The sequence below is a fragment of the Ambystoma mexicanum genome, chromosome 6q (genome assembly GCF_040938575.1).
Source record: "Ambystoma mexicanum isolate Mex_15411 chromosome 6q, UKY_AmexF1_1, whole genome shotgun sequence".
Classification (NCBI taxonomy): domain Eukaryota; kingdom Metazoa; phylum Chordata; class Amphibia; order Caudata; family Ambystomatidae; genus Ambystoma; species Ambystoma mexicanum.
Genome location: NC_090937.1, coordinates 1,367,300,493 through 1,367,326,675, shown reverse-complemented (window position 1 = coordinate 1,367,326,675; position 26,183 = coordinate 1,367,300,493). Strand labels below are relative to the sequence as shown.

Genomic DNA, 26,183 nt, shown 5'->3' with positions numbered 1-26,183 from the left:
TTACATTTTTTCTTCTTTATTACAAATGACGTTATAAAGTGGACATCAGTAAATGCCAACTGGAAGTGCCAGCCCGTAGACCCCGACAGGAAGGCATGGCTGTGGTTTGCATTTATTTTTTGGGAGGCATTTTCTCAAAGAATTCATGGCACAGGCAGGTTATGGCGGCCATACAGGTCATGTACTCGGTGAAGTCGACCTCGCCGTCGCCATTGTGGTCCAGATCTTTCATTAGTTTATCCAGGGCATTCTTGTCTTTTGAGTTCTAAGGAAAAAGAGAGAAAAGGAAGAATAACTAAAAGGAATGGTTTATGGTGCAGTTACGAACAGCAGGGCCGTCATGGGGCTTCGCCGTCGCCTCATGCATCTCCCCTTACCACTGGCTCACCATTTGGTTTCCCCGAAACGGCTCCTACTAGCCCCGGGTCAGAGGTCCCAGTGGCAGTACCAGGAAGAGAAAGAAAACAAAGTATGCGCCGAGTCATGCTTACTTTCTGCTCTTCCAACGCCTTACCCCTTCCATTCACAACCAGCAGCAAACACGGTTTGGGCTTATTCCATCCAGCAGTTTAAGTGCAATGCAAAAGAAAAGCCCCTTTGCAGGTTAATACATTTAAAACTACATATAGCCGCGGCAATGTGGTCCATACACTGGAAATAGGCACCCGGGACTCCCACCCATGCAGTAACCTGGACTGACTACAATTAAAAGAGGAGGAACGTGCCAGCCCCCCTCAGGCCAAGTTAAAAGACCACTTGGAGCAACATGGCCTGAGGGGGCCAGCCCCTTCCTCGCTTTGAAGCCAAGCATGGTCGGTTACTGTACAGATGGGAGAGCGCTGAATGCACGTTTCATTCCTTTTAAATATCTAACAAAGAAAAAAGTGCATCTGCATTATTCTACCGTGCTACTGTTTGTGCTTGAAAGATTGCATTCTAAAGGTCTAGCTGTCACGAGGCTCACATGAAAAGAGCTGCCATCTCGGGGCAGGGAGCTACGAAAACATGGAGAATTGCAAATCCATGCATGTGCAAACAATAAATACCCCAATGTGGTTTGAAGATCTATGTTCCCAGTGCCCGCAGAGAGCATTTTTCCGTCTTTGCTGAATTGCATTCTGGGATTTGTAGTCTCATCACCAAGAGGGGGGGGCACATTTTACCTTTTTGCCCAACAAATAAGGAATCATACAGTTGAATGATAATTTGGTAGTTATAAAGCAGAGTATTGTTGAAATACTAACATGTGTGTGAGGAGGATAAAGAGGGCAAGTAAGTCATGAGTCTTTGCCCAGATTTGGCAAGAGAGGTTGCAATCCTAGACACCGGTGCAGTTATTTCATGGCACAAGTAAAGGACATGTGTGTGGACAGCAAAGGCCGGGTGCAGCTCCTTTGTTTTTTTTTTGAGGCTGGCAAACTTGCTCAAATTACTCATGTAAAGTTCCCAGTGCAGCCGTTAACCCACAAGACCACAAGCACTTGTTTCTTAGTGAATTTTTCACTGCAGATTGCTGGGATAAAAAGGGGAGCACCTTTTATACTTTGGCAGCATATTTATTGGAACATTTCCTCTCAGGTTATTTTTCTGGTGTTCAAAAGTCCAATGCTTTGTCTTGCACACTTTCTTCTAAGGGGAAGACGAATTGAACTACATTTGTATATCACTTAAGTACCTTGGCATATGTTATTTTTTGTAGGCGGTCATCCTCCCATCCCCACCCCTTCTGTGCTGCTTAAATATGGTTAGTTAGCGGTCGTGTGATGCATCAAAACAGTCAACAAGAGACCGGCCATAAATCAAGGGGCTTGTAGCACGCTGCTTAACCAATGTGTGTGATCCTTGGCAAATCATTTTCTCACTGCCCAAATTCTCAAATCTTGTCTTTTATTCATAATACCACTGTCAAAACTAGTCGTATTGAGGAACGTCTTGAAGTGATGGGTTGCAATTATTTTGAAATAAGTTGCCACAGGCTGTGCCCACTGGCCATGTCTAATTGTCTGGTATTGTTTATAAATGCACAGTGGGCAAAGCCTATGGCCTAATGCCATGACTAGTGGCCGATAAGAGTTATACAGCGGAAGGCCAGGGTTCTTAGTGTTTGCATACAGTGAGCATGACCAAAGGCCGTGGAAACTACCAAAGGCCATGGCTACTGCCCCTTAATGAGTTAATTACAGGGGGGGGGCTAGGGGGTGACGGAAGATCCCTTAATGTCTATAGTGAGCATGGCCAGAGGTTGAGAGCATTGGCCATAGCCAGTTAGTGTTATAATCAGAGATTCCATCAGTGATGTCATAGCTGTAATTAGTGATGTCACCTTTGTGGTCATAGGCTGCACAACAGGGGGGGTGCGTTTAAGGTGGCTTTAGCTGAATAAGGGTTTTTGTTGCGTTATTATCCCTGCAACTAAAGTTGTATTGGGATGCAACCATTGTAACGTCTTTCAAAGGTAGATTAAAGTATTCATTGAAATACCTAATATTCTTAATGGTCAGTATTTTAGTGAAATGATAGCGAATTAATAATCAGATTAACAGCAGTTTTAGTGGATTTGAAAAAGTACAGTCTTTCATTCCAGTCATTACCAGGTATGAATGCTGAAATAAGAATTGCTCTCACCACACACCAATCATCTATGCCCAGCGTACATAAATGATGTCCAGCTCTAGTGTGGTGTATGCCCTCTTCTCTAGGGTCCCCCACCTCAAGTGGTGACATGTTTAGTGTAGTTTACTTTACATGTCTCATTTATTAAGCACACGTCCACCACAAGGAATCCTAACCGAGGCAGCAGAAGTGGAACGCAATGGACAAGCGAGAGCTCAGTGGTGGAGAATCGGTGAGCCAAGTGACCTTCCAGTTCAGTTTAACGAAAAATGTTCAATGAAAAATGCCCCCGCCACCCGCAAAGCCACCCCCCCCCCCCACCAACCCCCCTTATATACCATCTGTTTATGGCTTGTGGCTCACAACAAGAGAAAGCACAGGCTCTGACGTGGGCGTGTGCAGTACATGGAGAAAGTGCGAGGGTGCACAAGTGGAGTGGGCAGCGAGAAGAGTGGGAGAAAAAAAAAAAAATCACCAATGAAGTTTCCCCGGATGGGTAGAGATGCGACCAGACCGGAAACAAGACGAGCAACTGAATAAAGTACAGTGGATTCGAAAAGCTGAAGGATCAAGAAGCAAGTTAAGCTGTCAAAGTGGGCCTGAATGACATCAGAAACGTGGGCTGGGAGCATAAGACAAGGGAGAATTTACTGGAGATATTGGCAGAGAAATACTACTAGAGAAAATAAAGAGGCATGGTTGCAGAGATACTAGTCAATCAAGCTCGATGCCAAAATGATGCAGAGGCAGGACAAAGTTCCAAAGAGTGCCGTCAGATATACTCATTCCAAGTATCTGGGGGATATCGAAGACTGCAACCATAGTTTTGGTGGAGTTTAGCTCCAAAGAGTTCAAATTCAAAGAAGCAATAACCAAAAAACAGGAACGTAGATGGGATGAAGTGGCACCCGGACCTTGTGCGAGAGAGAGGACGAGGAGCTCAGTGTCACCAGCGCAATAAGAAGCAACGAATACATGAACAGGTTTAAGCAGTGGTCTTGGCATGGTGGGCCTGCACAACACACCCATGGGTGTGGGCCTAGGGCATGGGCCTCCAAACTAAGGATGATATATCGGATTTATCGCACCCGGATATTTTCTTAAGCACTATCCTCACCAGGTGGATCTGAAGGGTATTTCCACAGCTTTGCTATAAAGAAAACTCAGACGCTGTAGCCCTCCCCGTGGGACCTTGTGAACGCCCAAGCAGATGGAAACCGATTCCCTGAACTCCTACACTTTCCTCTCAGGGAAGCCAGCACAATCCCAACGCAAGGTCAATTTTAATCTCCAAGAATATGATAGTAGTGCCTCTGGGTTGTCACCTACGAGAGGCACCCCCCCCCCACTATTGCACTACCTGAAATGGCCATATGGCATCCTGCCATTGCCCCAACCCCGGTCACCAGAAGTCATCCAAATATTGCACAACCCTAGTTCCCAAACCCTGTCGATTTGTAATCCATGCCAGGAACGTGCTGAACGTTTTTTGCAGGATATCGGGCACCCCACAGGTAAGCATATGAACTGACCGCCCCGACCCCCCACCCCCAGGCTCCTGCAATTGCCCGAGCGCCTCAATCGGAGGCTGCATATCCTACCAAGCCTCCTCACTGATGCATCGTTCACTGATGAATCATCCTGATCTTGCCCACTTCCTTTTTAGTGAACGTGCCCCCAACCCCTTCTCTTTATCAATCTTTTCCATCAAGCCACCCATATTACAGCCAGGCGTATGCCCCTTGTATTGGAACGCGAAACCCCAAATCACTTTGCTTCCCTCGAGTATTTGTTAGCCCATAACCACAGTGCTGGACCTGTGTGGGCAAGGCACCCTGCACCAGGGAACAACAGCCTACACTACTTGTGCTCCCCGTCCTTTCCCTGACCTCCCTGTCTTTCCCTTCTTAATAGATTTGTGCTGGGGGTGGGGGGGTAGATCCCCTGACAGAAGGAGCATGCATGCTTGTCCCGGTAAAGATGAATTAAATGCCCAACATGTTCCTTTCCTACCCTCCACTTGAGGAAGGTCTGAAAGAACTGCCCAGTTGTGCCAAGCACCCTGTACCCACCTTGCCCGTGGGCAAACCATGGTGCAGCTGGCCCACAGTTCCATAGCCCTGGTCCCTCAGTTCAACTGCATGCTCCCTGCCTTGGATGACTAACCTTTTACCCATACCCCAAAAGCACATTCGTGGTACATGGTGAGAATTGTACAACAGCAGTTCTCATTCAGCTCTGGGAACTTCACCATTAGTGCTGAGAAAATGCCAAATCCGGTCGCCCAATTATAGCTGTCCACTTGTATTTGGTCTCCCCCCCCCTCGCCATTCGAGTAAACCTCCCCAGAAACAGTATAGTTTAGTAATGCAAACACATCCAAAAATGTGTCCTTCCAAATTCCTCTTTCAACTTCAGGGACACCCGCCACATGAGCATAGCTGACAGACTGGTGATTCGGGGGGGGGGGGTGTTTCGAGAGTGCCCTCACATCCCCTATTGATGTGCCTGTCGCAGGAATTCCCATAGTCCCATGTGCTCCTCCCATTGCCTCCCCCCACCTGCGATGCCACTACTGCGGGCTGACCTTGACCAGCCCATCCCGATCTCTGTAGCATTACTGGGGGCTGCCCCCAGAGACCCCTGTGCTCCTCCCCCTATGAAGCCTGATACTTCTGTAGCCAAATGTCCTTGCCCTGCTGCTCCTGGGTCCATCTGGGGCAATGCTGGTCCCGCGGTACATGCATCCCCTGTGCTACTTTCGTCCCTGTGGGTTATGGTACCCCTCGAGTACTGCTAGTAGTGGTCCCTGTGACCATGACGTAGTGGCCATTTTCTGGCCACACATTGTCCCTTGCACGGATCCTGCGTGTGCCACAGTATTTCCCCATGCTACTTCTGCTGACCAGCCAGCCTCCCTGGTTGTAGGGGTGATTGGCTCACCCCTATTGGGCTGGGCCAGCCTCCCCTGGAGTCCCAACTTGTGCTGCCAGCATCCACCGCCAGATCACCCAGGTGTGACTGTTGCACCCAGTGGTGGCTATGCGCTAGCTGGGTGGGTGGGCATCCCCTTGGAGTTGCTGCTCATTCCCAGCCCCACCTCTTTCTGCGTTGTTACTCCATGTGGAGCCTGCTGAGTAATTGAGAACTGCGGCATTACCCCCTGCATCCCGAGGAGTTTGGTGCCCCCAGAGACTGAGTTAGGGTGACCGCTCTGCCACCACCATTTGCATTGAGGCTTCCAAAGGTCACTGCCTGTGGCTTGGCCAAACAAGAGGCCGTGGTCCCCATGACATCAGCCGGGGAAGGTGCCCGTCCATTCCCCAAACCCCCCCCCCCCGCCCGCCCCTCAGACTGTGTACCTTTGCCTTCTTACTCTTTCTAGATAAAAGGCCTCCCCCCGAGGGAGATTTTCTTCTGGGGCAAGCAGCCCCCTGCTCCAGCGATGCTGGCATCAGTGGCTGTGCCCCCTCTATACTACTCAGATTGTCCAGTACCCATACCAATTCCCCCCTCTCCTGGAGCAAGGGCAGCTACCTTGTATGGGTCCATTCTATCAACAAATGCGCACCCCACTGCGTTAAACCAAATGCCTTTAAACCTGCACTGTTTAATGTATTCTCATAATTGACCTAAAGTAGCAGCTCAATGCGCTCCCCAATAACATGTAAACAATCGCCCGTTCCTTCTTTATGCTTTCCTGCTCCTTTACTGCCCGATCCTCTGCAGAACAATCTCACGTGCTTTGGTCTCCGGGAGTGCGGACTGCCGCCCCTTACCTTCCTGCTCCACCAACGCGGCCACCCTGTGCTATCTCAGCCTGCAGCTCTTCCCGCTCAGGACCACACTTCTGCCCTAACCCGTAACCCCCTCAGCGCCTCCTCACCTCTCAGGAAACCTCCAACAAGGCTGTGGCCGCAGTCAGTGGTAAAGACAGCCCCAGAGCAATAGATGGCGAGGCCATGGTAGGCCCCCATTGAGTGCGTGAAGCTGGCTAATGTGGAGTTCCATTGAAATATAAAATCCACTACAAAACATGACTCAACATAAGGCATAGTGAAGGAAATTGGTCTATTTCAACTTAAAGAAAAGGCACATTGCGGCAGACTCAAAACTATTGCAGTGCACATATAGGCATGTGAAAAATACCAAGGAGGAATGATGCCCGACAGTTAAGAAATAAAGTTAAGTGACAGATGGAATAAAGAGACTCATCATAAAATGACAGCCTGTAAAGAGAAAGGCCCATTTCGTTTTTTGTAGAAGTGAACACTGGTTTCTTATGCAACTATGGCCTATCTGTGTAAATACAGAGACTGGACTTATTTCTGTTCAAGCATTCTATAAAGAAAGTTGTCATGTGTAAATATATAGGTTTCTTAAATTTAAACGCCATCTCAGAATTGTTCATGTAACTGAAATGGTATCTGGAGCTGTGACCCTCCCCACCCGCACAGACCTTTGTACTGGGTTAGTCAAGGAAACCAGCCTAGAGCTTCAGTAAAAATATAAAGAAATGTTGCAAGTGAGATCTGAACTGCGGTGATGCAGATAATAGCCAGCAGAAATGAGCTTTGAGGTCAGGTCTCCCCATTAACCATGCATTAGCTTCGAACAAAAACCTTTGAAGCCCAGGAGAGGAGGGCACGATCACATGGGCTAGCCAGATGTCCTGATCAGGCCATATAAGGGAAAAGAAACCTAACATTTGGTGGGGGCTACCTGAAACTGAACCCATGTAATGCCTTCCCATTGAACCACCTTTTCCCGGACCCATATTGAAGGGGATAAGAAGCACGTCGGGACCATGTAAAAAAAAAACAAATTGTGCTATGGATACAACTGAAGTTATGAGAACAATTCTGGCATTCCCATAATGGGTTGTGGCACATTCCCATAATTGGTTGTGGCAGTAAGGTTTGAACCAGGAAGAGGCAGATGCGTGACTATTTTGGCTCAGGAGTAAATTGATAAAGATGGTAGCTCCGCCCAGCAAGGGCATGCCGAATTGTTTTCACCATAAAATATAGAATCCAAAAATATATGTGCCAGCACATTTGAAGAATTAGGGTTGCTGCCACGTGGTTAGATTTTCAGAACCAAAAGTGTAAAACTACCTGTCATTTTGAAATTATGTATTTTCCTCCTCCCTCAGCTTCCATAACCCATACCTCCCAACTTCTGGTCCTATCAGCAGCCAGTGGGCTTCTTGTTGGAGGTTAAGGGAGAGAAGTGGTCAATCCGTAGCATGGGAAATAAGAGCTCAGTTTTCTAACCGAGAGGGACTGACTTGGGACATGATTTTTCCCTCGACTTGCCCACGCTACTGCTGGAGCAAGTCTGCTTAGCAGAGATACAGGAAAACATTGCGTGGGAGATTCCTGGGAAATCTAGAAGTTGGGAAATCTAGAAGCTAAATGGGGCTGCTACTTGAGGAGCCAGAGTAAGTCTGGGTGTTTGGGACTACCTATAACCAAAGCCTTTGACCAGATCTGTGCTGTCCTCAGAGCAGTCCTGCCGTTTCCCTGGATGCCCCATAAATAAGGCCTCCCATGTAAGTAGATATATCTCAAAGCTCTCAAAAGCGTGGGGGAGAACTGTAAACTCCCATTTTGCTTAGCGGGAAGGGGTGGGGGGGGGGGTGGTACTGTGGAGACCCATGGCACATTTTGTTCATTCCAATTCAAATTAATTCCACTATGAAAAAGCACTGTATCCATTTACGTTGTGTTGGGAACAGCCTGTAGATCCTTAATTCCCATATATAAAATCACAGGATGAGTGTAAGTACGAAACTAAGTTCACGCCCAGTGTTAGAGCCGGTATAGACAAAGTACTTGGGTGACTACTGTTCTGAAACCCCTGTCTTCTGTAACAAGGGGGGCTGGCGAGTGGAGGGGAGACAAAAAGTCCATAATCCCAAAATAACCCTAAACTATTTTCCCAAACCTTGCCGGTCATGCAAATAAAAAGCCCGAAACGATTTCAAACCCCCCCCGTCCCCATCTAGTTCCTTTCTTGACTGTTAGTGTATTCCCACTCCCTGTACCTGGCCTTCAGATCATAAGGGTCATGTGGGGGTTGCTAAGTATTGTGCCGAACAAAGCGGTTTCACCATCGGTTAATTTGCAAGAAATCTGATGTAAAGGTTTTACCTGCGTTATATCGCGAATTGAAGGTCCTTTAAACCTTAGTCAATTTGTGAATGGGTTGGTGGTTGATGTTTTGGTTCGCTATTCTTTGTCAAACCTTAATTATATATTCTTACTAAACACCGGCCTGGTTCCTAGCTCATTGGTGGTACAGAGGGTATTTGTTGGGGTAGTGCAAGACGGGTTGGAGGCCTCACCAAAATTGAATTGGTTTGTGCGCGCCACCTTGCTTTGGTGCAAAAGTGAGTTGCGTGACCGCCTGATTAATGTGACAAGCCCAATGACTCTTACCCCTGAACCGGTGGAGAGTCCCAAAGAGGCAAGCAGGTGGAGATACCAGGTCAGCGGTAGGAAGTCCCAACAATCTATTTGGAGACGGTCAGCAGGTACGGTGGTGGATCCATGAGCGTGACAATGGGCAGGAAAGCTGATGTCCCTGCTGCCCTCCTCTGCCCCATGATTTTGGTTCACTGCCACTGCCCCCCATTGGCTTCACCTTAAGTCAGCCTCCGACTGGCCAAAACCAGTCAGGGGCTCCTGCCTGCTGAAGCCCAGTTTCTCCCACCATCTTGGTGCCTCCCGCCCAACCCAGTGACTCCTGTGCCGGGGGACTCATCCACATAGGTGTAAATAATTAAACAGTAGGAAGCAATCAATACATAAACAGGTGTAAGCAGTGGTGTGGCCAGGCTGTCTTGGCATGGTGGGACTGCACAACATACCCATGGGTATGGGACTAGGGCCACTGGCATGGGGGGGGCCTGCAACTACATTTCCTGGAAGGGCCATTCAATAGAAAATATGCCAAAAGAATTTCAAAATGTTTCATTTTTGAAGTCACTGCCTTCATAAAGAAATTGTTTCTGTAATAGCAATAATGTTTTAAAGCACAGAAGAAAGGTCCGAGGGCTGCCACGCCCCATGACAGAAATTGTTTTCTTAAGTTACTCTGCCTTCATAAAGAAATAGTTTCTGTTATGGTTCGGTGCTTTAATGGAATTTATGAAGTCAAGTGACTTCAAAAAGAAATTATGTTTTTAAGTAATAGGGTTCCCTCCACACAATGAGGCTGTGTTCCTGTCTGCTGCATAGAGCTGAAGGCCTCAATCCCTGGACCAACGGATGAAGGTAAGAAAATGTATTTTCTTTAAATGTGTGTACATATAAAGTAATGAGTGTGAGTACATGATGTAGGAGTGGCTGTGTTCAGGGGCACAACAACACCTACATTCCAGGGTGGGCCTAACCCTTCAAATGTTGGGAGAGTTGCTAACTGGTGGTGGGGAGGGGCAGATGTATTTGAGTGGGGGCATCCAACTCCGCATTCTAGTGCAGCTTCAGTGTTACAAGCACTCTCTCCTTTCAGTATGAAAGCATCCGCTTATGGCCTGTAGTGAGAATGAGCTGTCTCCTACCCCTCGCTACAATTCACTCCCCTAGTAATGAAGTACCAAACCCATACGATTTTCCCCAGCGGTGTTGCTAGGTCTGGAAGAGATTGGGGCTACACTAATGTCAGGACTCTGGGCTAGTCAGCCTTTTGGATGTAGCCCGTGAGGTATCCAGGGCTACAACCAGAAGACCGAGGGCATTGGCCCCCTCAGCGTCTCCCTAGCAACACCTCTGCAATTTCCTAAAAATGTAAGAATATGAATTCAGGTACTAACAATGTAATGCTTTACGTTAGTAACTGCCGGGCCTTCAAGCCAGGTGCCATTTTAACATCCGTGTCATGTTCTGCAGGTCAGCCAGGTCAGGTCAACATAGCCCAAACTTAAGGGGTGGTGCTCAATGGTGTTGCATCACTGCTAGCCCAACTCTTCCTCGTCCCAGTACTTGTGTATGAGCACACAGGTACTGCAATGAGGTAGAGGGACAGGGGTAATCACTGGCTTAGTTACCTGTAATCTTTACTCCTAGTCCCACTTTTCCTCATCCCAGTATGTACCTATGAGGCTAGGTGGCTCATATGGATGCACTGGGACAAGGAAGAGGGAAATGGAGGTATTCTGGGCCAAGGAGCAAGCAAGGATGGTTAGGGCGGGGATTGTGTGATAAATCCTTACTGTTATCCATACCTAGGCAGGATCTGTGTGGTATTAGTGGCTAGAGGCATTTATGTGCAGCCGGCTAGTCATTTCTTAGTTTGGCTTGACTTAACTCGGCATCTCTGATAAAGCCGTCCTGCTAAGTAATCAACTGGCTAAACTGGCATTTCAGTGCTGGCAGTCTAGCCATTTTACTGTGGCATTGTATATTTTTGGAGCCTCTGTGATAACCATAAGTGTGTTATTTGGCATTTATATAGCGCTCTATATATCATTTTTATGACCTCAAAGCGCTGGTAGGTTGAACGCCCTCAGAAACTGCAGTTCAGGTCAGTAGAGATAGATGGCGTCAGAGTGCATGGGTGCACCAGTTGTGTGCAGCTGGTGTAGATGTCGGATGGTAGCTGCATCTTAGCATTAGTTGTGGTGTTGAGGATAATAGTTGGAAGTATTTGCAGTCTGTTGGTTGGACATCCGGACTGTGTTTTGCTGCGTTAGGCCTGAAGGACGCTTATGTGAGCAGCTAGGCCGGAGTGTCATGGGATAGCTGTGTTATTATTAGGGTGATGAGGTGTTCATGGGGTAGTGTTCGTATGTGAAAAGCTAGGCCAAATTAATCAGGGCTATAGCTGTGTTCTAGTTTTGTGTAGTTGTGTAATGTGTATAGAGGAGAGTAGGTGTAGTGATGTGATAAGAATGATGGTTCATCTTTAAAGCGCCCAAGACCAGGTACGTGAACAGGATGGCAGGGAGCACATTGACACAAGGACACAGTGATAGTGGGATTTATGGTGACAGGAGGTGGCATACGGATATAGAACAGTGGGGGACAAGAAAGCAGAGTACAACAGTGACACATGGGCACATATTGTGATGAGAGGATACATAGCGACATCATGGGAACAGGATGGCACGGAGCGCAGTGACATATGGACACAGTGATAAGGGGCTGGGATTACAGCGATAGGGTGGGACATATGGATGTACAACAACTGCATGGGGGATAGAAAGCAGGGTACACAGCCACGTGCGTGGGGCACACACGAGCTAGAGGGTAGGGTAATTTTCATCCACTCCATCACTGCATCCATCCATTTCCTCCACAATTCATTCCAGCAACTATCCATTCCCTCGATGCATTAATCCATTTTCCTTTTATTTATTCAATTTATCCAGTCAGTGCATCCATCCGATTTCTTCATCCACTCATTTCATCCATTTGTTACATCCATCCGATGCCTTCCGTCACTTCCATCAACACAGTCTTTCATTCCATCCATTACGTTCACTCTGTCCGTTCCATCCATCAATTCCATATATACACTCCAATCATTCCATCCACTTCTTCAATCAACTCCGTATACACACATTCCGTTAGTTCTGTATGCTTCCTTGCCCTCTGTTCCATCCATTTATTCCACATGCGTCCATCGATTATGTCCATCCAGTCCGTGCATCTCATCCGATTCCTCCATCTCATCCGATTCCTCAATTTCAACCACTCCACCCGTTTTACCAATTCCATCCGTTTTGCCCAACCACTCCATCCATCCAATCCATCCCACCCCACCAGTTTCATTCACTCCATCCCATGTACTCCATCCGTTTCAATCCATTGCATCCAATCCACTCCTCAACTGCATCCGTTTCATCCAATCCACCCTTTTCATCCATCCACTCGTCAACTCCACCCCAGCCATCCCGTCCATCCACCCCAGCCATCCCAATCTATAAATATTTTGTACATACCTTCCAGTCATTCCACCCATCCAATCTATGCATCTGTCTTCTTTATCTATTACATCTATTCATTCCCTTCCATCATTCTATTCATCCATTCCCTCTACCCATCCATTTCATCACATCCGTTCTATTAATTTCATCTATGCTCTCTATTTCTTCCACTCTATCCATTCCATATACATACCTACCATTCATTCTACATGCCATACATTCGATCCATTCATTTCACATGCGTCCATTAATTCCATACATCCCTCCCATCCATTTTGTCAAACCACTCCCTTCATTTCCTCCATGCATCCTATCCTGTGGGCAGGATCAGAGGTCAGTGTTCATATACGGCGGTCTATAGCCAAATCAGAGGTTGAATTCATAGAAGACATGATAGAGAGTCCCATTGTGTATTTAGTCATTTGGTTGTTGGGAGTTCAGACAAACCTTTAAGGTTGTTGTTGGCATTACCTTTAAGGTTGTTGTTGGAAAGAGACATGTTTTTAGCAATTTGCAGAATGTCATAGTCTTGGGTGCGTCGGATGTGAGGTGGAAGCGAGTTCCACAGAGTCAGGGCCAATGCAGAGAAAGAGGATCCTCAGAGCTTGATCTTAGGGTGCATGGTTGGATGTAAGGTTTATTTAGTGTTATTGCTTCAACTGGCATTTTGGTGCAACCTGTCTAGGTATGTCTAAATATGGCCTGGCATACTGTTATATGTAATTACGTGCCTATACTGGTCTAAATTATGCAGCCATTTGGACATGTTTTCATTGTGGCATGGCATTTTTCTTCAATCATTACTTAAAGCATTAATGCTCCTTTGCACTGTTGGTGACTTGCATGCATTGGATCGGTGTTAGCAAACGCCCTGGCTTTTGAGCCAATTCTCAGAAAGTGTGCTGTATAATGCATTAAAACACATTTATATCTTTCTCCTAGTGCAGTGTGTGGCATACCCCAGCAGCAGCACGTTTGTGCTTATTGCGCAAGCGTGGTAATCTAGGCAGGCCCAGAGTGTGCCCCCCCCATCCTCATTGCTCGCAAGTGCCCCCCTCCTCCAAATGTGCTACACCACTGTCTAGGGCAGGAGCCCACACAAACTAAGGATACATAGGATGTATTTTACCAGGACATTTTCTTTAGCACTCAACCAGGTGGATAGGTGAGCTGTTAAAGGGCATTTTCACAGCTTTGATTAAAATGCACAAGACAAAATTCAGCCCAATGTCCCTGCATCTTAATCTTCAATATTGCAAATATATCCCAGTTCTGTACTCCCCCCTCCCCCAGTGTTTTACCAAATGCCTATCCATTACTTTCATAATAGCCAACAGCTTTGGCTTTGCCAATGCCGGTAGTGCACTTTGCCAACTATGTCACTTCTAGGCTGCTGGGCCAGCCATATCCTTTAACATATGGAAAATGAGGAACTGTAAGGCAACATAATATGCCCAGTGTCACACAACAGGTTCAATTGAAGAGGCATGATTCGATTCCAGGGGCCTGAAGTGCATCCAAGATAAAATTACTCCATTTCTATATCAGGGGCGGAATTAAGAAACTTAATTAGGTTGACAAACTTTGCTTTGCTTTCACATTTTACTAGAGAAAATAAAAGAAAGGGATTCCCTGAGGGAAAGATGGCTGAGCCCGACTGGCATCATGGGGCCCGCCCTTGAGATAGTCAACACAGAATGCTCTGGCTTTTTGCTGACTTACCAATTCACACTTCACTGTTTGCTTGAGAGGCAGCTTGAGGGGTGACGAGACCGACACTACAGCCTCCAGATGTGAACAGCACAGGCTTCATTTCAGTGAAAGTGGAGTTGCTTCTTAACTAACTCAGAGCAGACTCCTGCCCGTGTCCAACTTGGACAATCTGTGATGATGGCTGGAGAATCGATGACTGGCCGAAGCAGGGTACCATTACCCATGAGTCCCACGGTTCGTCCGGCTGCCCCCACCAATAGTTGTACACGCAGGAACCAATGCCTGGGAGGACTGCTCTGCCAGGGACGTCATTTGGGTGGGGTCGACCCCCTCCTGGGAGGACTGCTCTGCCAGGGACGTCATGGGGGGGGGGGAAATCGACCCCCCCCCGAGGACCCCCTTACTAGCCCTAAAAAAGTAAAAACACTGCAGGTCCTGGGCTGTGGCCAGTGCTATGTGGCTCCTGGAGTGTAAAAAATAAATGAATTTTTAAAAAAACACAAATATTTAAAACTAAAATTAAAAATCGGGGGGGGAGGCGGTTCAAGAATCACTTTGAGCAGTGACCCTAAATAAGAAAGAATAGGAACAACATTTGTCTTTCTGGATTTCTATACAATTGCTAGACTCACTACAGGTTTTTCAGACTCAGGGGTGAGTCACTGATTTAGTAAAGCCTCAAATTCACAATGCAGACAACGTCCAAAAAGCATTAGAGTAGGATAAGCATCCATTTCGGACTATGTATTTTGCTTTTAGCAAGTTGCAGTTACAGCATTTTTTTTTCTGCCATTGTCTCTGAAGACATTCCATCTCGCGGGTCCTTGGTCACTTGACAAAATCCTTGTGTACAGTGTAGAAATGTTGGACCATAGCACATAGTGGCCCTCTCTGCCGCAATTAATGCTTTGTTGTAATGTGTCTGTCTTTCCTCTATCTCCATGGCATGCTATTCAGGATGTTTGCTTGTATGAGGTAATGAGTGCCCAGAGTACAGGATGCCCTGCAAGTATCCTGCGCTACTGTAACGGTTTATTGATAAGCCACCCTCAACACGGGAAGTTCCTTCCCTCCCCACTCAAGTGGTTATGCAACAAACTAGTTGACAGATTCTTTTTTTTAGCCCCATCTCACACATATACCTCTTGTATCCCTCTCCCCTGAGCTAACAATGAGCCAAGAACCAGGCCGGTGTACAGGAAATATAGGTATTTTTTTAAATGAAAAGTAATAGACATTAGCACGAAAATGTCCAAAACCACTTTATCCATGGCACAACACAATCAACTTTCTCAGCATAAATAATCACAAAAGTGAGCGAAAATAAACCTTACTTTCTGCAAATTTCACTTTGAGAAAGGGCTTATGTAATGTTGTGCAGATTTGATTTTCCTGCAGGCTTAAAAGGGTAGCCGTAGGATACAATACATATGGAAATGATAAAATCGCCCACACTTTTTGTTTAAAATAACAGGGCGGTTTACACTTTGTTTTTCAGACCCCAGCTTGCGTTGGTCTATGTTGGGAAGTCAGACAGAACAATTGGAATGCTTTGGGGAATTCTGAATTTCTGACCCCCCTTACTGAAAGCACAAAAATGGGGATTGACCCAAGCGTGGTACAGCTGATGAGGGGGTCACCAATATTCACATAACAAAGATTTCAAAAGCCGTAGAAACTAAATTTGAAAAGTTATGATTACTATTCAAATGGTATCCAACAGGATATCCTGATTATTCTAACTTAGAACAACCCAAGGTAACCACGAGAAGCATAGAGCAATATAATTTCACACAAAAAAAAAACAATTTCTGACTTATTTATTTCACAAAAAGTGGGTGTGTTTAACAAGTACATAAAATTAATTCCTTTAAAAAGAGACATACAATTATGATTTAAACAAAATCTAAATGCATTTATAGAGGTCCGCCAGTTGATTTAGGCAAGATGTAAATACATTTGTACACGATATGGAAGCATTTATACAGGTCTTACTGAAAGGCCTGTATTGGGGGGACGCTCTATAAAAAGGTTGGACTGATTTAAGAACAAAGACACCCCTCTTCCTTAAAGAAGTCCGAGTCAGCTGGACAACAAGGATTACCCAATTAATTTATCGGCTATAGTTTTCAGCACACAGCAAGACGTGAGCTTTGTTAATTCGAATTTTAACAAAATTCACCCCATAGTGTTCTGCCAAATGGGGAATTAAATTAATATTTTTGGTTAATTAGGCTAAGGATCTACACCGTTTTGCCTCCCCCCAACCACTATAACAGGAAAAGATTCAAGGCAAGCAGACTCCCCCACCTTTTGGTTTCCCTGGGCTAAGTTCTAGTTACATAGCTGTTTAAGGCTCAGGAAAGCTAGCTGCATCTCAGGACACTCTGGAAAGATACGGCACGGGGAGTCACTCCACTTTCAAAGATAGCCTCCCGCTCTCCACTATAGGACCCAGCCAGCTTTAAGGACTTCCTAGAGATAGGCAGCCCCACCCCGATGTACTCAGCAATCTCCTCTGGTGTCTACTTACAGCTGTCAGATTGTAAGTTTCAGCAGCCTTCCTGATGGTCTGTCTCTTCTCTCAGTCCTCCTTTTTCTGTCTCTCTCCTAGTGCAGTCCCCTTAGAACAACCAGTTTTACAATCTTGGGGGAAGTAGCCTGCAATAATCCCTGCAATAGGATTGGACAGTTACCCTTCTCTCTCTTCCCAAACCCAGCCTCCAAGTCAGGATTGGTTTAGGGGTCTGGAGCAACATATGGTAATTCTCCCTTGTAAATGCTATTTGTTCTCCTCTCAACCTTTTTGCAAAAACTAGTTACGCATCACAATTTTACTAGCAACTGCCAGACTAAATATTTTCTGTTTGCATTAATCATGGGAAATTAGATAAGCCGATCATGTAGCACAGCCATGTGGGTGGCACCTTCCTGCCGTTTCCATAAAAACGGCAACAGTTATGAATATGCAAGTTAGACAGATCCCTAATTTCAATTTCCACCAACTCGCACATTTGGAACATGCTCAGCCCAGCCCAGCCAGAACCCTAGTTCAACTAGCCCTTACAGTTCCATTAGTCGCGCATGAATTTTATATCCCCAAAATCTCCTGGAAAAAATAAATAAAAGAAAGGACATAGATGAAATCCATCCGCCTTATGATTGTGGAGAAAAAGGCCTAAATGATAATAGTCCATTTAAATTCATTGTAATATTCATGTGAGACAAATGGTCCTGCTCCTGCATCACCCTGTGCCCTCATCAGTCTCCTTTGTGTTGGAAGCTTGCTCTGAAGTCGGTGCCCCCATTACCACACATTAGTCGTGCTCCAACCAAGGGTGACATTTCCTGAAGTCCATTCTTCCAGAGACAGCAGGTCTGGAGAACACTGAATTGACGCTTTTAGGAGGACATTTTTATTGCGGTCGGTCATTAGGTGGGAGATGTCCTTGTGAAGTTTTGCCCAGCAGTGATATTTTTTTTTCCACTTTTTCAAACCGTTATTTGCACACACGTGCAGGCCATTTTTTTTTTGTTCAATGTTTAAAATCCGGTTTTCCATGTGACAGGGATCTTGGATTCCTCCTTTTGAAAATTAAAAAGATGCTTGTCCATTGGTACACAGGTAAGCCCCTTAAAACAAAGGCCTGGCCGTTTTAATCCTGCCATTCATGAGCAAGGGACTTCTGTTGGGGCCTTTAAATGCACCCCACACTGCTCTATATGAACCCTCCCAATGGTATGTATTTTGCCAACCTCTGAAGCCTGAAAAGTAGACCCATGCAGGCTTGACATGAGGCCATTTGCACCAGACCTGCAGATGAACTGGCCTGCTGTTAAATCTCGGTTACTAGTTTAATGGTATCCACCACAGAGTGTAATTTGCTTTGACACATTCAGACATGTAATTGCTCATTTTACTATAGCCGGTAACATAGCTCAGTGGGTGGAGCACAGGTTCGAATTCCGTCTGGCATGGCCAACTCAGCCTGTCATCTTTCTAAGGTTGATACAGTATCACCCAACCTGTGTTGGTACTAGTTTATATATATTTGTTCTATATGAAGCGCTAAACATTATTTGGCCTTGGACGTCGTGCTTGCATTCACAGTAATTTGGTAATATGGGCCTATGCACTAATATATATATATATTTTTGTTTGGAATGCATCACATTACAGTAATATCATAGCCATAATTTCCGTAGTGTACTTATGATGCTACTTCCTGTAGTGTCAAGGAATGAAAGGTCATGTTCCATCGTTTCCTGTGATGTCACTTTGGGGGTGTGGTGAATGACATCTCTTCCTTTGATGTGATCAGAGGTCAAGGGTTGTGTGATGCCACTGCTGCTACCCCTGGCATTTTGGTGAAATGACATCCCTGCACTCTGCCCAACCCTAGGTGTGTTTTATCCCTATATACAGGCGAGTGGCTAGTCCATTCTCAGTTAATGGTACAGAGAAACGGCTTCCTGGTTAGGAGCCAGTCTTTGTCCTTGGGAGCTTGCTCCAGCAGTAGTCAGGTACGTCATTTAGGGTTCGCCAGAGGTCGCAATTGCGACCTCTGAGGTCTCCCTTGCGACCCCTGGAAGAAAAAAAAAAGTCTTTATTTTTTTTTTTAATGCAAGCTCCTGGGCTGTGGCCAGCACCATGTGGCTCTTATGGAGTGGCTGGCTTTCTTGTTCAGGCCTCTTAAAAAAAAAAACGAACAAGAAAGAACAGGGGCGCCACAAGTCTAACACTTTCAGCACTGACTCTAAGAAATAATAGGAATACCAAATAATGTGTCTTTCTGGAATTCTATACAATTGCTAGACTCATTAAAGGTTATTTATTTCAGGCACACTTCAGGTGTGAGTCACTGATTTAGTCTGTTCTTAAACACCTCAACTCAGCATTTCATCCTTCTGAGGTTGATAAAAGAGTACCAACACAGGTTGGGTGATATTGGGTGTATATTTGTTCTATATAAAGCGCTATATAATAACACATCATTAACATTTGGCCATGCAGTCACAGTAATTTGTTAATATGGGTCTATACACACTGATCCTAACGATACATATGGCGATCCATTCTTGTATGAAATATTACTATAATGGGATGTATATCGTAACCATATGTTTCGTAGTGTACAGAAACAATGCTATGTGACGCCACTTCCTGTTGTCAAGGGATGAAAGGGGGTGTTCCATCGCTTCCCGCAATATTACTTCGGGGTGGGGTCAAATGACGTCACTTCCTGTGATGTCAGAGGTCATGGGTTGTGTGATGTCACTTCTGCTACCCCTGGCATTTTGGTGAAATGACGTCCCTGGCAGTAGTCACATACGCCATTCTTGGGTGGGGCCACAACTAACCCAGGCTGCCATAGGCGTGCTTGGCTGTAACCCGCCTCTCCTCTCTGTGCCTCATGGGAAAGGAAAACAGGTCCACTCTGCCCTGAGGATGTACGCTGCTACTGCAGCCTTCCATCGCAGATTGGGACCCTATGTTTTCGCTGCCTGGGCCATGGTGCCCCGCAGCAGCTCCAGGCTGGAGCAGTGCACCACCTGCAAGTTCCTTTGCCACCGTCAGTGCCACTTCACACCTGTTGAGATTTGCACCCTAGCAGTGGCCCATCTGGACACACGCAGAGCGGATGCTGGACCCACAAACATTCGTCTCCCAGGATTCAGAGACCAGTTGCAGAAAGGGCCCAGCAGAGGTCAGATTATGACAAGCTGACGGAATGCGCCAGGCCAGCACAGCGCTGTCTGGGGTGTGTGGCCGCTGATTGGGCGCTGGGTGAGACAGGGTGGGCCTTTCCCTTCAGGCAACACCCTGCCTACGACACTAACGCGGCCACAGGGTGCTTGCTGTACGCCTACATAGAAATAGTGCCTGCCAACATTTGCAGTGGAGGCAGGCCCGGCTGATGATGGTTGGGGGCCCCATCCATTGCTTAGAGCAGAAAACAGGCAGAGGTACCGTGGGGGGCACACACATTTAAAGGGGCGGGGGTCCCACAAGGGGTGGAGGCATGGGCAAAGTTTCGAATAGGCAGAGCTGGCAGTTGGACTCCACTCAAAGGAAATGCAAAAAATAATATTTTTTAAAAGATAGAATTTCTTTCATCTGGCTTCTTTGCAAACTACACTGCACATAATTTCTACTTCGAAATCACTTCCCCAAGTCGTCCCCAAGTTTAAATTGAAATCTGGGCTGGGCAGTTCCTTTTTGGTGCAGGCCCCCAGCTTGTGGAACAGTGTTCCAGAAACACTCAGAACCGTTACCAACCTTACTGTTTTTAGGAAAGGGTTGAAGACTCATCTTTTCAGATGATGAACTGGGATACGGGGGATTATGACCACCTCATGGCTTAGCGCAGACGTTCCTATTGTATTGTTTTGTTTTTCGTTGTTTGCCTAAGCGCCCTGATGCCCACGGGCTATCGGCGCTATACAAAAAATAAATACATACATACATACATACATACTTCCATGGCAGTGGTGGACCAAAAATACCGTTGGTAATGCAGTGATTTTTAGTACATTAAGGGATCCATAGACGCTCTACAGTAGAAGGCTACCAGGTTAGCTGAGCAGGTTGAGAGACCATTGCTGAGATGTTATATATTCAAAACGGTTTGTAAATCAAGTGACTTACTGCAATTCCTTATTGCGACCCTAGGCAAACTGTCAGAATGGCACCCTCCGATCTGGCGCCACCCCACCACGATCTTTCCGGGTCCTAACCGTTCTCATCCAACCATCACCATTTTGTTACTGATCTGCAACCCATTACATTACCTTCACCTAACACATTGCTCACATCTTCTGCTGTCTATGGATTCCAATGCACTTTCTTCACATTAAACTGCAAGAGCACTAGCATGTCACTGGTACAGACTGGCTGCCTTGTGATGGCTCTCGGATGCGGTTGATGGCAGGTTGAGAGATGGCCAGGAACAGCAACTGAGAGATAATCGCTTGTGCAGGGTTATAATTCAAAGGAACTCTTTCATAGTGCATTTAGCGTTCATGTCAGTGTGACACTTATTGTACACAGGGATGCACACAGCAGGCTTTGCTTGCATGGATGACTGATGCAGGCTGATAAAGTAAACAGTCTGGCTTTCATTTGTTTTGCTATCACTCAATTTACCCTCCACACTGAATCTGTTGGTTGTCTGTGACCATCAGTCTGGCTTTAGAGCATCCAGAGGCACGGAAACTGCTCTTCTGAACAACGGTTCTTAAATCTTTACTCCAACTCTCCCTCTGTGATCATTCTTCTCGACCCCTCTTTTGCTTTCAATATGGTAAACCACAACATCCTGATTACCGTCTGTGATACCCTGGGCATCACAGATCAGGCCCTGGTGTGGCTCACCTCCTAGGTGGAACTTGGGTCCTTTCTCTCCTCTATTACCTCTATTACTCTCTACTTGTGGTGTCCCCCAGAGATCTAACCTATCCCCCTCGTTTTTCAATATCTACATGGCCCCCTTGGCCCACAGGATCTCTACCTTTACCACCAACTTTCAGTGTTATGCGAATGACACGCAGCTCTCTTTCATGCTACCCTCGGCCTCCTCCTCCTCTTCGCACATTCCTGACTGTCTATCTGCAGGTCAGTCTTGGTTTGCTGCCAATGATCTTTGCCTGAATGCCAGTAAAAGAGAGATCGTACTCATTTGGATGCCTGCCCCCGCTTTCCCACTGGATGACCACCCTAGGCCCTGCGCCCTCACCTACCAATGAGGGTAAAAAAAAAAAAAAAATCTAGGGGTCATCTCTCCAAAAATTCCTGTTACCAACTGCACCTCCTGAGAGGTATTCTGCCTTTTCTCACTTTCCCCCAGAGACTCACCACCTCACAAGCCCTGGTTCTCTCTAGGCTGGACTATTTCAACAGTCTCTCAATCTTCCTGTGTCTACTCTGTCCTCTACAATTCAGCAAAGAACAGAACCGAAAGACTTATCCTTGGCCTCAAGCCCAGGGACCGCATGTCTCCAGTGCTGAAATACCTCCACTGGCTCCCTGTGGCTGCAAGGATCAAGTTCAAGAACCTCTGCCTAATCCATAAGGCTTTTTGGGGCCAGGGCCTGCACTATCTACAACGCTCTCTTCCTAAATACTCTCCCTCTAGAGTCCTCCTCCAACTCTCTGAGGGTGAGCCACTTTCACAAACAGAGATCTGGGGGTAGATCTCTACCCTCTGCAGGTGCCTCCCTCTGGAACAGCCTCTCTCAGTCTTGATCCGGAGCACCTTAAATTCTGTAAACTCCTCAAGACCTTCCTCTTCTCTTCGTCATTCTCCCTCCCTCTCCCCTTCTTACCTCTGTTCTTTCTCTCCACCCTCCTCCTCCCTACCTCAGTTTTGCTGACTGGTTCACCTCCCGAGCCTTACCTGACCCAGGGTCCCCTGCCAGTCTTTGCACTTGGCTCCGGGCCATTGCACTATGTCCAGCATTACTGCACTTTCAAATCAAAGCTCCTTGAGCGGGGCAACCTCTCGGCACTTAACCCAGGGCTCTGCTGGACTGGATGCATTGAAAAGCTATATTCTGAATCCCCAAATGGGTAGCGTGGGGGGGACAAGCTACATTATTTGAGGTCCTGGCTCTGTCAAGAACAAGTGTTGCCCCAAAGAAGGAAATGGCAGCCATGTTATTGATTGACCTTGGAAGGTTGAAAGATGGAGTCGGTCCTGCTTGCATTAGTGCCATTTACTGGAAGGGTTTGCACTGCACACAGGCCGGGCGTCTACAGCAGGCGAGTTAAAGTGAGCTACCTTAATGCTTAATATATTGCACGCACGCACGCACCTCTGCCTACACTACGCTATTTTCCACTGTTCTAGTCAGTGCATTTAGATTAAGGGTACAAATGGGTTATAAACCGAACTATGTTTTAAAGGTGTTTGGAGGGGACGCCCTGACTTCTTGCATAGTGGAGTGCAAGAAGATCCAGAACATCCAGAATTTCCCCGACATGACTGGCTAGCTGCCGCGCTCGATTTATAGCATTGTTTACTCTATCCATAGCATTTTAGGACCAACATGTAACCCGGTCCGCATCTCCCACTGTAACTTGCCCCCTGTTCATTTTGTTCTCAGTACATTCCACTCCTGTATGTAAACTTTCAGAGCCTGAACTAATGTACGCTCTGTCTGTTGTATTTATGATGTTCGTTTAACGATATGTAACTCTGCTGTACACATGATTATGCGCCCAGTTACCTGAGGGTTCGGCTGCGCTTTATAAATAAACAAACTAAACTAAACTAAACTGAAGGAGACACAGGGCACACACGAGCATGCAATCTGCACAGTGTCAGTCTCCTAGTGTTGCAAGCGCAGTAAAGCAGAGCACACATGTTAACGCAGGTACCAGTTCCTGCTCGGGGGATTTTTAAGAGGAGGGAGTGTTCGAAGGAAGCAGGGTTGATCCTATCAAGGCAAGGCAGTATACAATTGTTTGGAGTCCTCACTTGTGTGACGTCGGACTGTTCTCAGCACAGGTTCCTGTACAGGCAGGGCCCAGCCCCATGGCTGCTCTCACAGCAGGGGCCATTGCGTCCAGGATGGGTGGCCTCCGTGACAGGTACTCACTGGTCTGGTGCACCGGCACCACTCACCAAAATGCTGCTGCCGGCCCCCAGCCAGGGTGCGCAGGAAACCATGTCTGATGGATGGTGGACCCATTCAAGTTAACAGGCTCAGGGCAGGGGACTCAGCCAGGCTGCACAGTGCACCGCAGCATTCCCTGATAGACTCACACCATGACCATCACGACGATCTGTCGAGACTCGAGGGGGCACGTATGGAGCTTAATTCATGCCTGCTATGTTGAGTGCAAATGCGCAGGTGCCTTACCGTGCCGGCGCCGCCACGCCCATGCCACTCGTGACCCTGACCAGACCCCAACCTTTGCAGCATGGCATCCTCAGCCTGCAGACAGTCAGGGCTGCTGCCATCACAGGCAAGGCAGTTAGTATTCTACAATTAGTGTGGAGGTGTTAAAGCAGCATTTTGCCACTAACATTTCCACATGTAGTCAAGCGCCTAACCTTGCCTAGTGATAGCAACGGCCATGTAAAATGCAAGCAGCATTTGTCTGTTGGTAACTGCTGAACCCATATGCATGCATTAGTAATGGCCGAACCCCAAACCCTCTCCCATAATGATAGGCTCACAACTTGTATCAAGTGTTGGCAATAAAAGACCGTAGGATTTTATTGTACAGATATGAGTTATGGCAATAACAATATCACACATCATGATGGTATCATACTTTTGGGCACCGGGTCCTGAGGTTACCCCCTCGGACCCGTGCCGCCTTCTTGTGTCCCACGGCTTGTTGTGGGGCACCGTACAGTGCCTTGTACTTCTTTTTGTTCTTCTCCCCTTTTTGTAGGGTGGGCGGGTTCTGTGGTAAAGAAGCAAGAAGATTTGGAAGACACCGAGTAAACAGTGAACCTCCTGTTTGCTTGGGTCCCTGTTCAGGGTCCACAAACAGATTGTTTACTCTGAGCATGCTGCTCTCATTTATAGGACTCAGGGAGGCTCTGGGTCTTTGTTGTGTATGTGGTGGGGGCTGCTGTTGTTGCAGCCCCCAGTCGGATAGCCGACTGTCTGACCCCCCTGGTGGGGGCAGATCTTTTGAACCTGGCCCTGCCTGACAGTCGTTTTCCTTATGGCGCTTAGTACCTTGCTGTTTGGAGGAAGGGTGAGATGACTGTTCGCACCTTACCCTTCCATGGCTTTGTGCTGCTGAGACTGCATGTCTCTGTTGCTGGGGGGTGGAGGGGGGAGGAGAGGAGCAGGCACAGGGAGGTTGGGGCTGCCCCTCTCCCAGCTGCCGATGGTAACAGCAGTTACCCTGCCTCGCTTATGGGATGCCCATGCAGCATTGCCCAAAATTACTGTTTTTCTGTGCAAGTGTAAAATGCACATCTGGATAACAATAGTGTGCCCAGCATGTAGAAAGCCCGCTTTCAAAGGTGATGCCCCCTCCCAGTTATATTCAAGGCCCATTGATTCCTGTGGTGTCCCTTTCAGGCCAGAAGAAAGAGCCAATAGAAGCTGCAAACACGGGAATGACTGCTGAAGGGAGCACATCACACATTAGATCCTTTGCGAGGTGAGGCTTGGTATCCTGGTCAGGGCTGATGCTGGCTGGGTCTAGGATAGCCTAGCGGCAACGTGCTCGCCTTGAAAACAGGATGACACGGAACCACACAGGTTCGATCCCCGCGTCCGCGCTTAGAAACCTCTGGGTATTGAGCGCGTTATAAATAACCTATCATACCATGCCGGATCAGCGCTGGGTGTATACAATACAGCCAGGAGTTAATAAGGGCTGGTGTGGAGATGCCTGCGTTAAAAGTAATGAGGTTATACTAACTCTTCTGTATACCCCGAGGGCTCCAGCATCCGCAGCTTGTAACGTGGGCACATGTAAAGCTCCAGAATGGAAGCGATATAGAAAGGAACATATTGTCGGTTAGAAGGCTGGCAACACTCAGCCCCCCCCCCCCCCCATATCGAACAAAAACATAATTACATGACATCTGAAAAAAAGGTGCCCCAGCCAAATTAATGGGGACAAACACCCGTGCCCCCCACCCTAAGATTACGCCCCTGCACGTAGGCGGTACAACCATTTGCACCGACCTGCAGTCACCATCACAGCGGGAATCTCACCTCCAAGAAGCCCGGCAGTTCGGTCTCCACCAGGGTCTTCAGCTCCGCCTTGCTCAGGCGGAACTTGTTGCCCTCCTTCCCGGCGTACTTGTTGAAGATGCCGATAAACGTGCACATCCCTTGTTCTACGGCAGTCATCTTCGCAGCTGGACGGTGCTCTCGTACCAGGTAGGCGGCTTATACTTCGCAGTCTGTATGTGCACTTTACACTGCCTGCCGAGTGCTTTAT

At 47.1% G+C, this 26,183-nt stretch overlaps 1 protein-coding gene across 1 annotated transcript; it reads right to left on the bottom strand.

Annotated features, from left to right (window-relative positions):
- Nucleotides 1–26,183, bottom strand: LOC138516689 (protein S100-P-like). Its single transcript, XM_069631993.1, has 2 exons — nucleotides 25,955–26,183; nucleotides 1–265 (listed from the first exon to the last, which is right to left on the bottom strand). Exons 1-2 carry the CDS (start codon nucleotides 26,090–26,092, stop codon nucleotides 113–115), a joined length of 291 nt encoding a protein of 96 aa, XP_069488094.1. The 5' UTR covers nucleotides 26,093–26,183; the 3' UTR covers nucleotides 1–112.

Coding starts and splice junctions, on each gene's coding strand:
- LOC138516689 (XM_069631993.1), bottom strand. CDS start 26,092: ATGACTGCCGTAGAACAAGGGATGTGCACGTTTATCGGCATCTTCAAC. Junction 266..25,954: donor AACTGCCGGGCTTCTTGGAG/GTGAGATTCCCG, acceptor CTTTTTCCTTAG/AACTCAAAAGACAAGAATGC.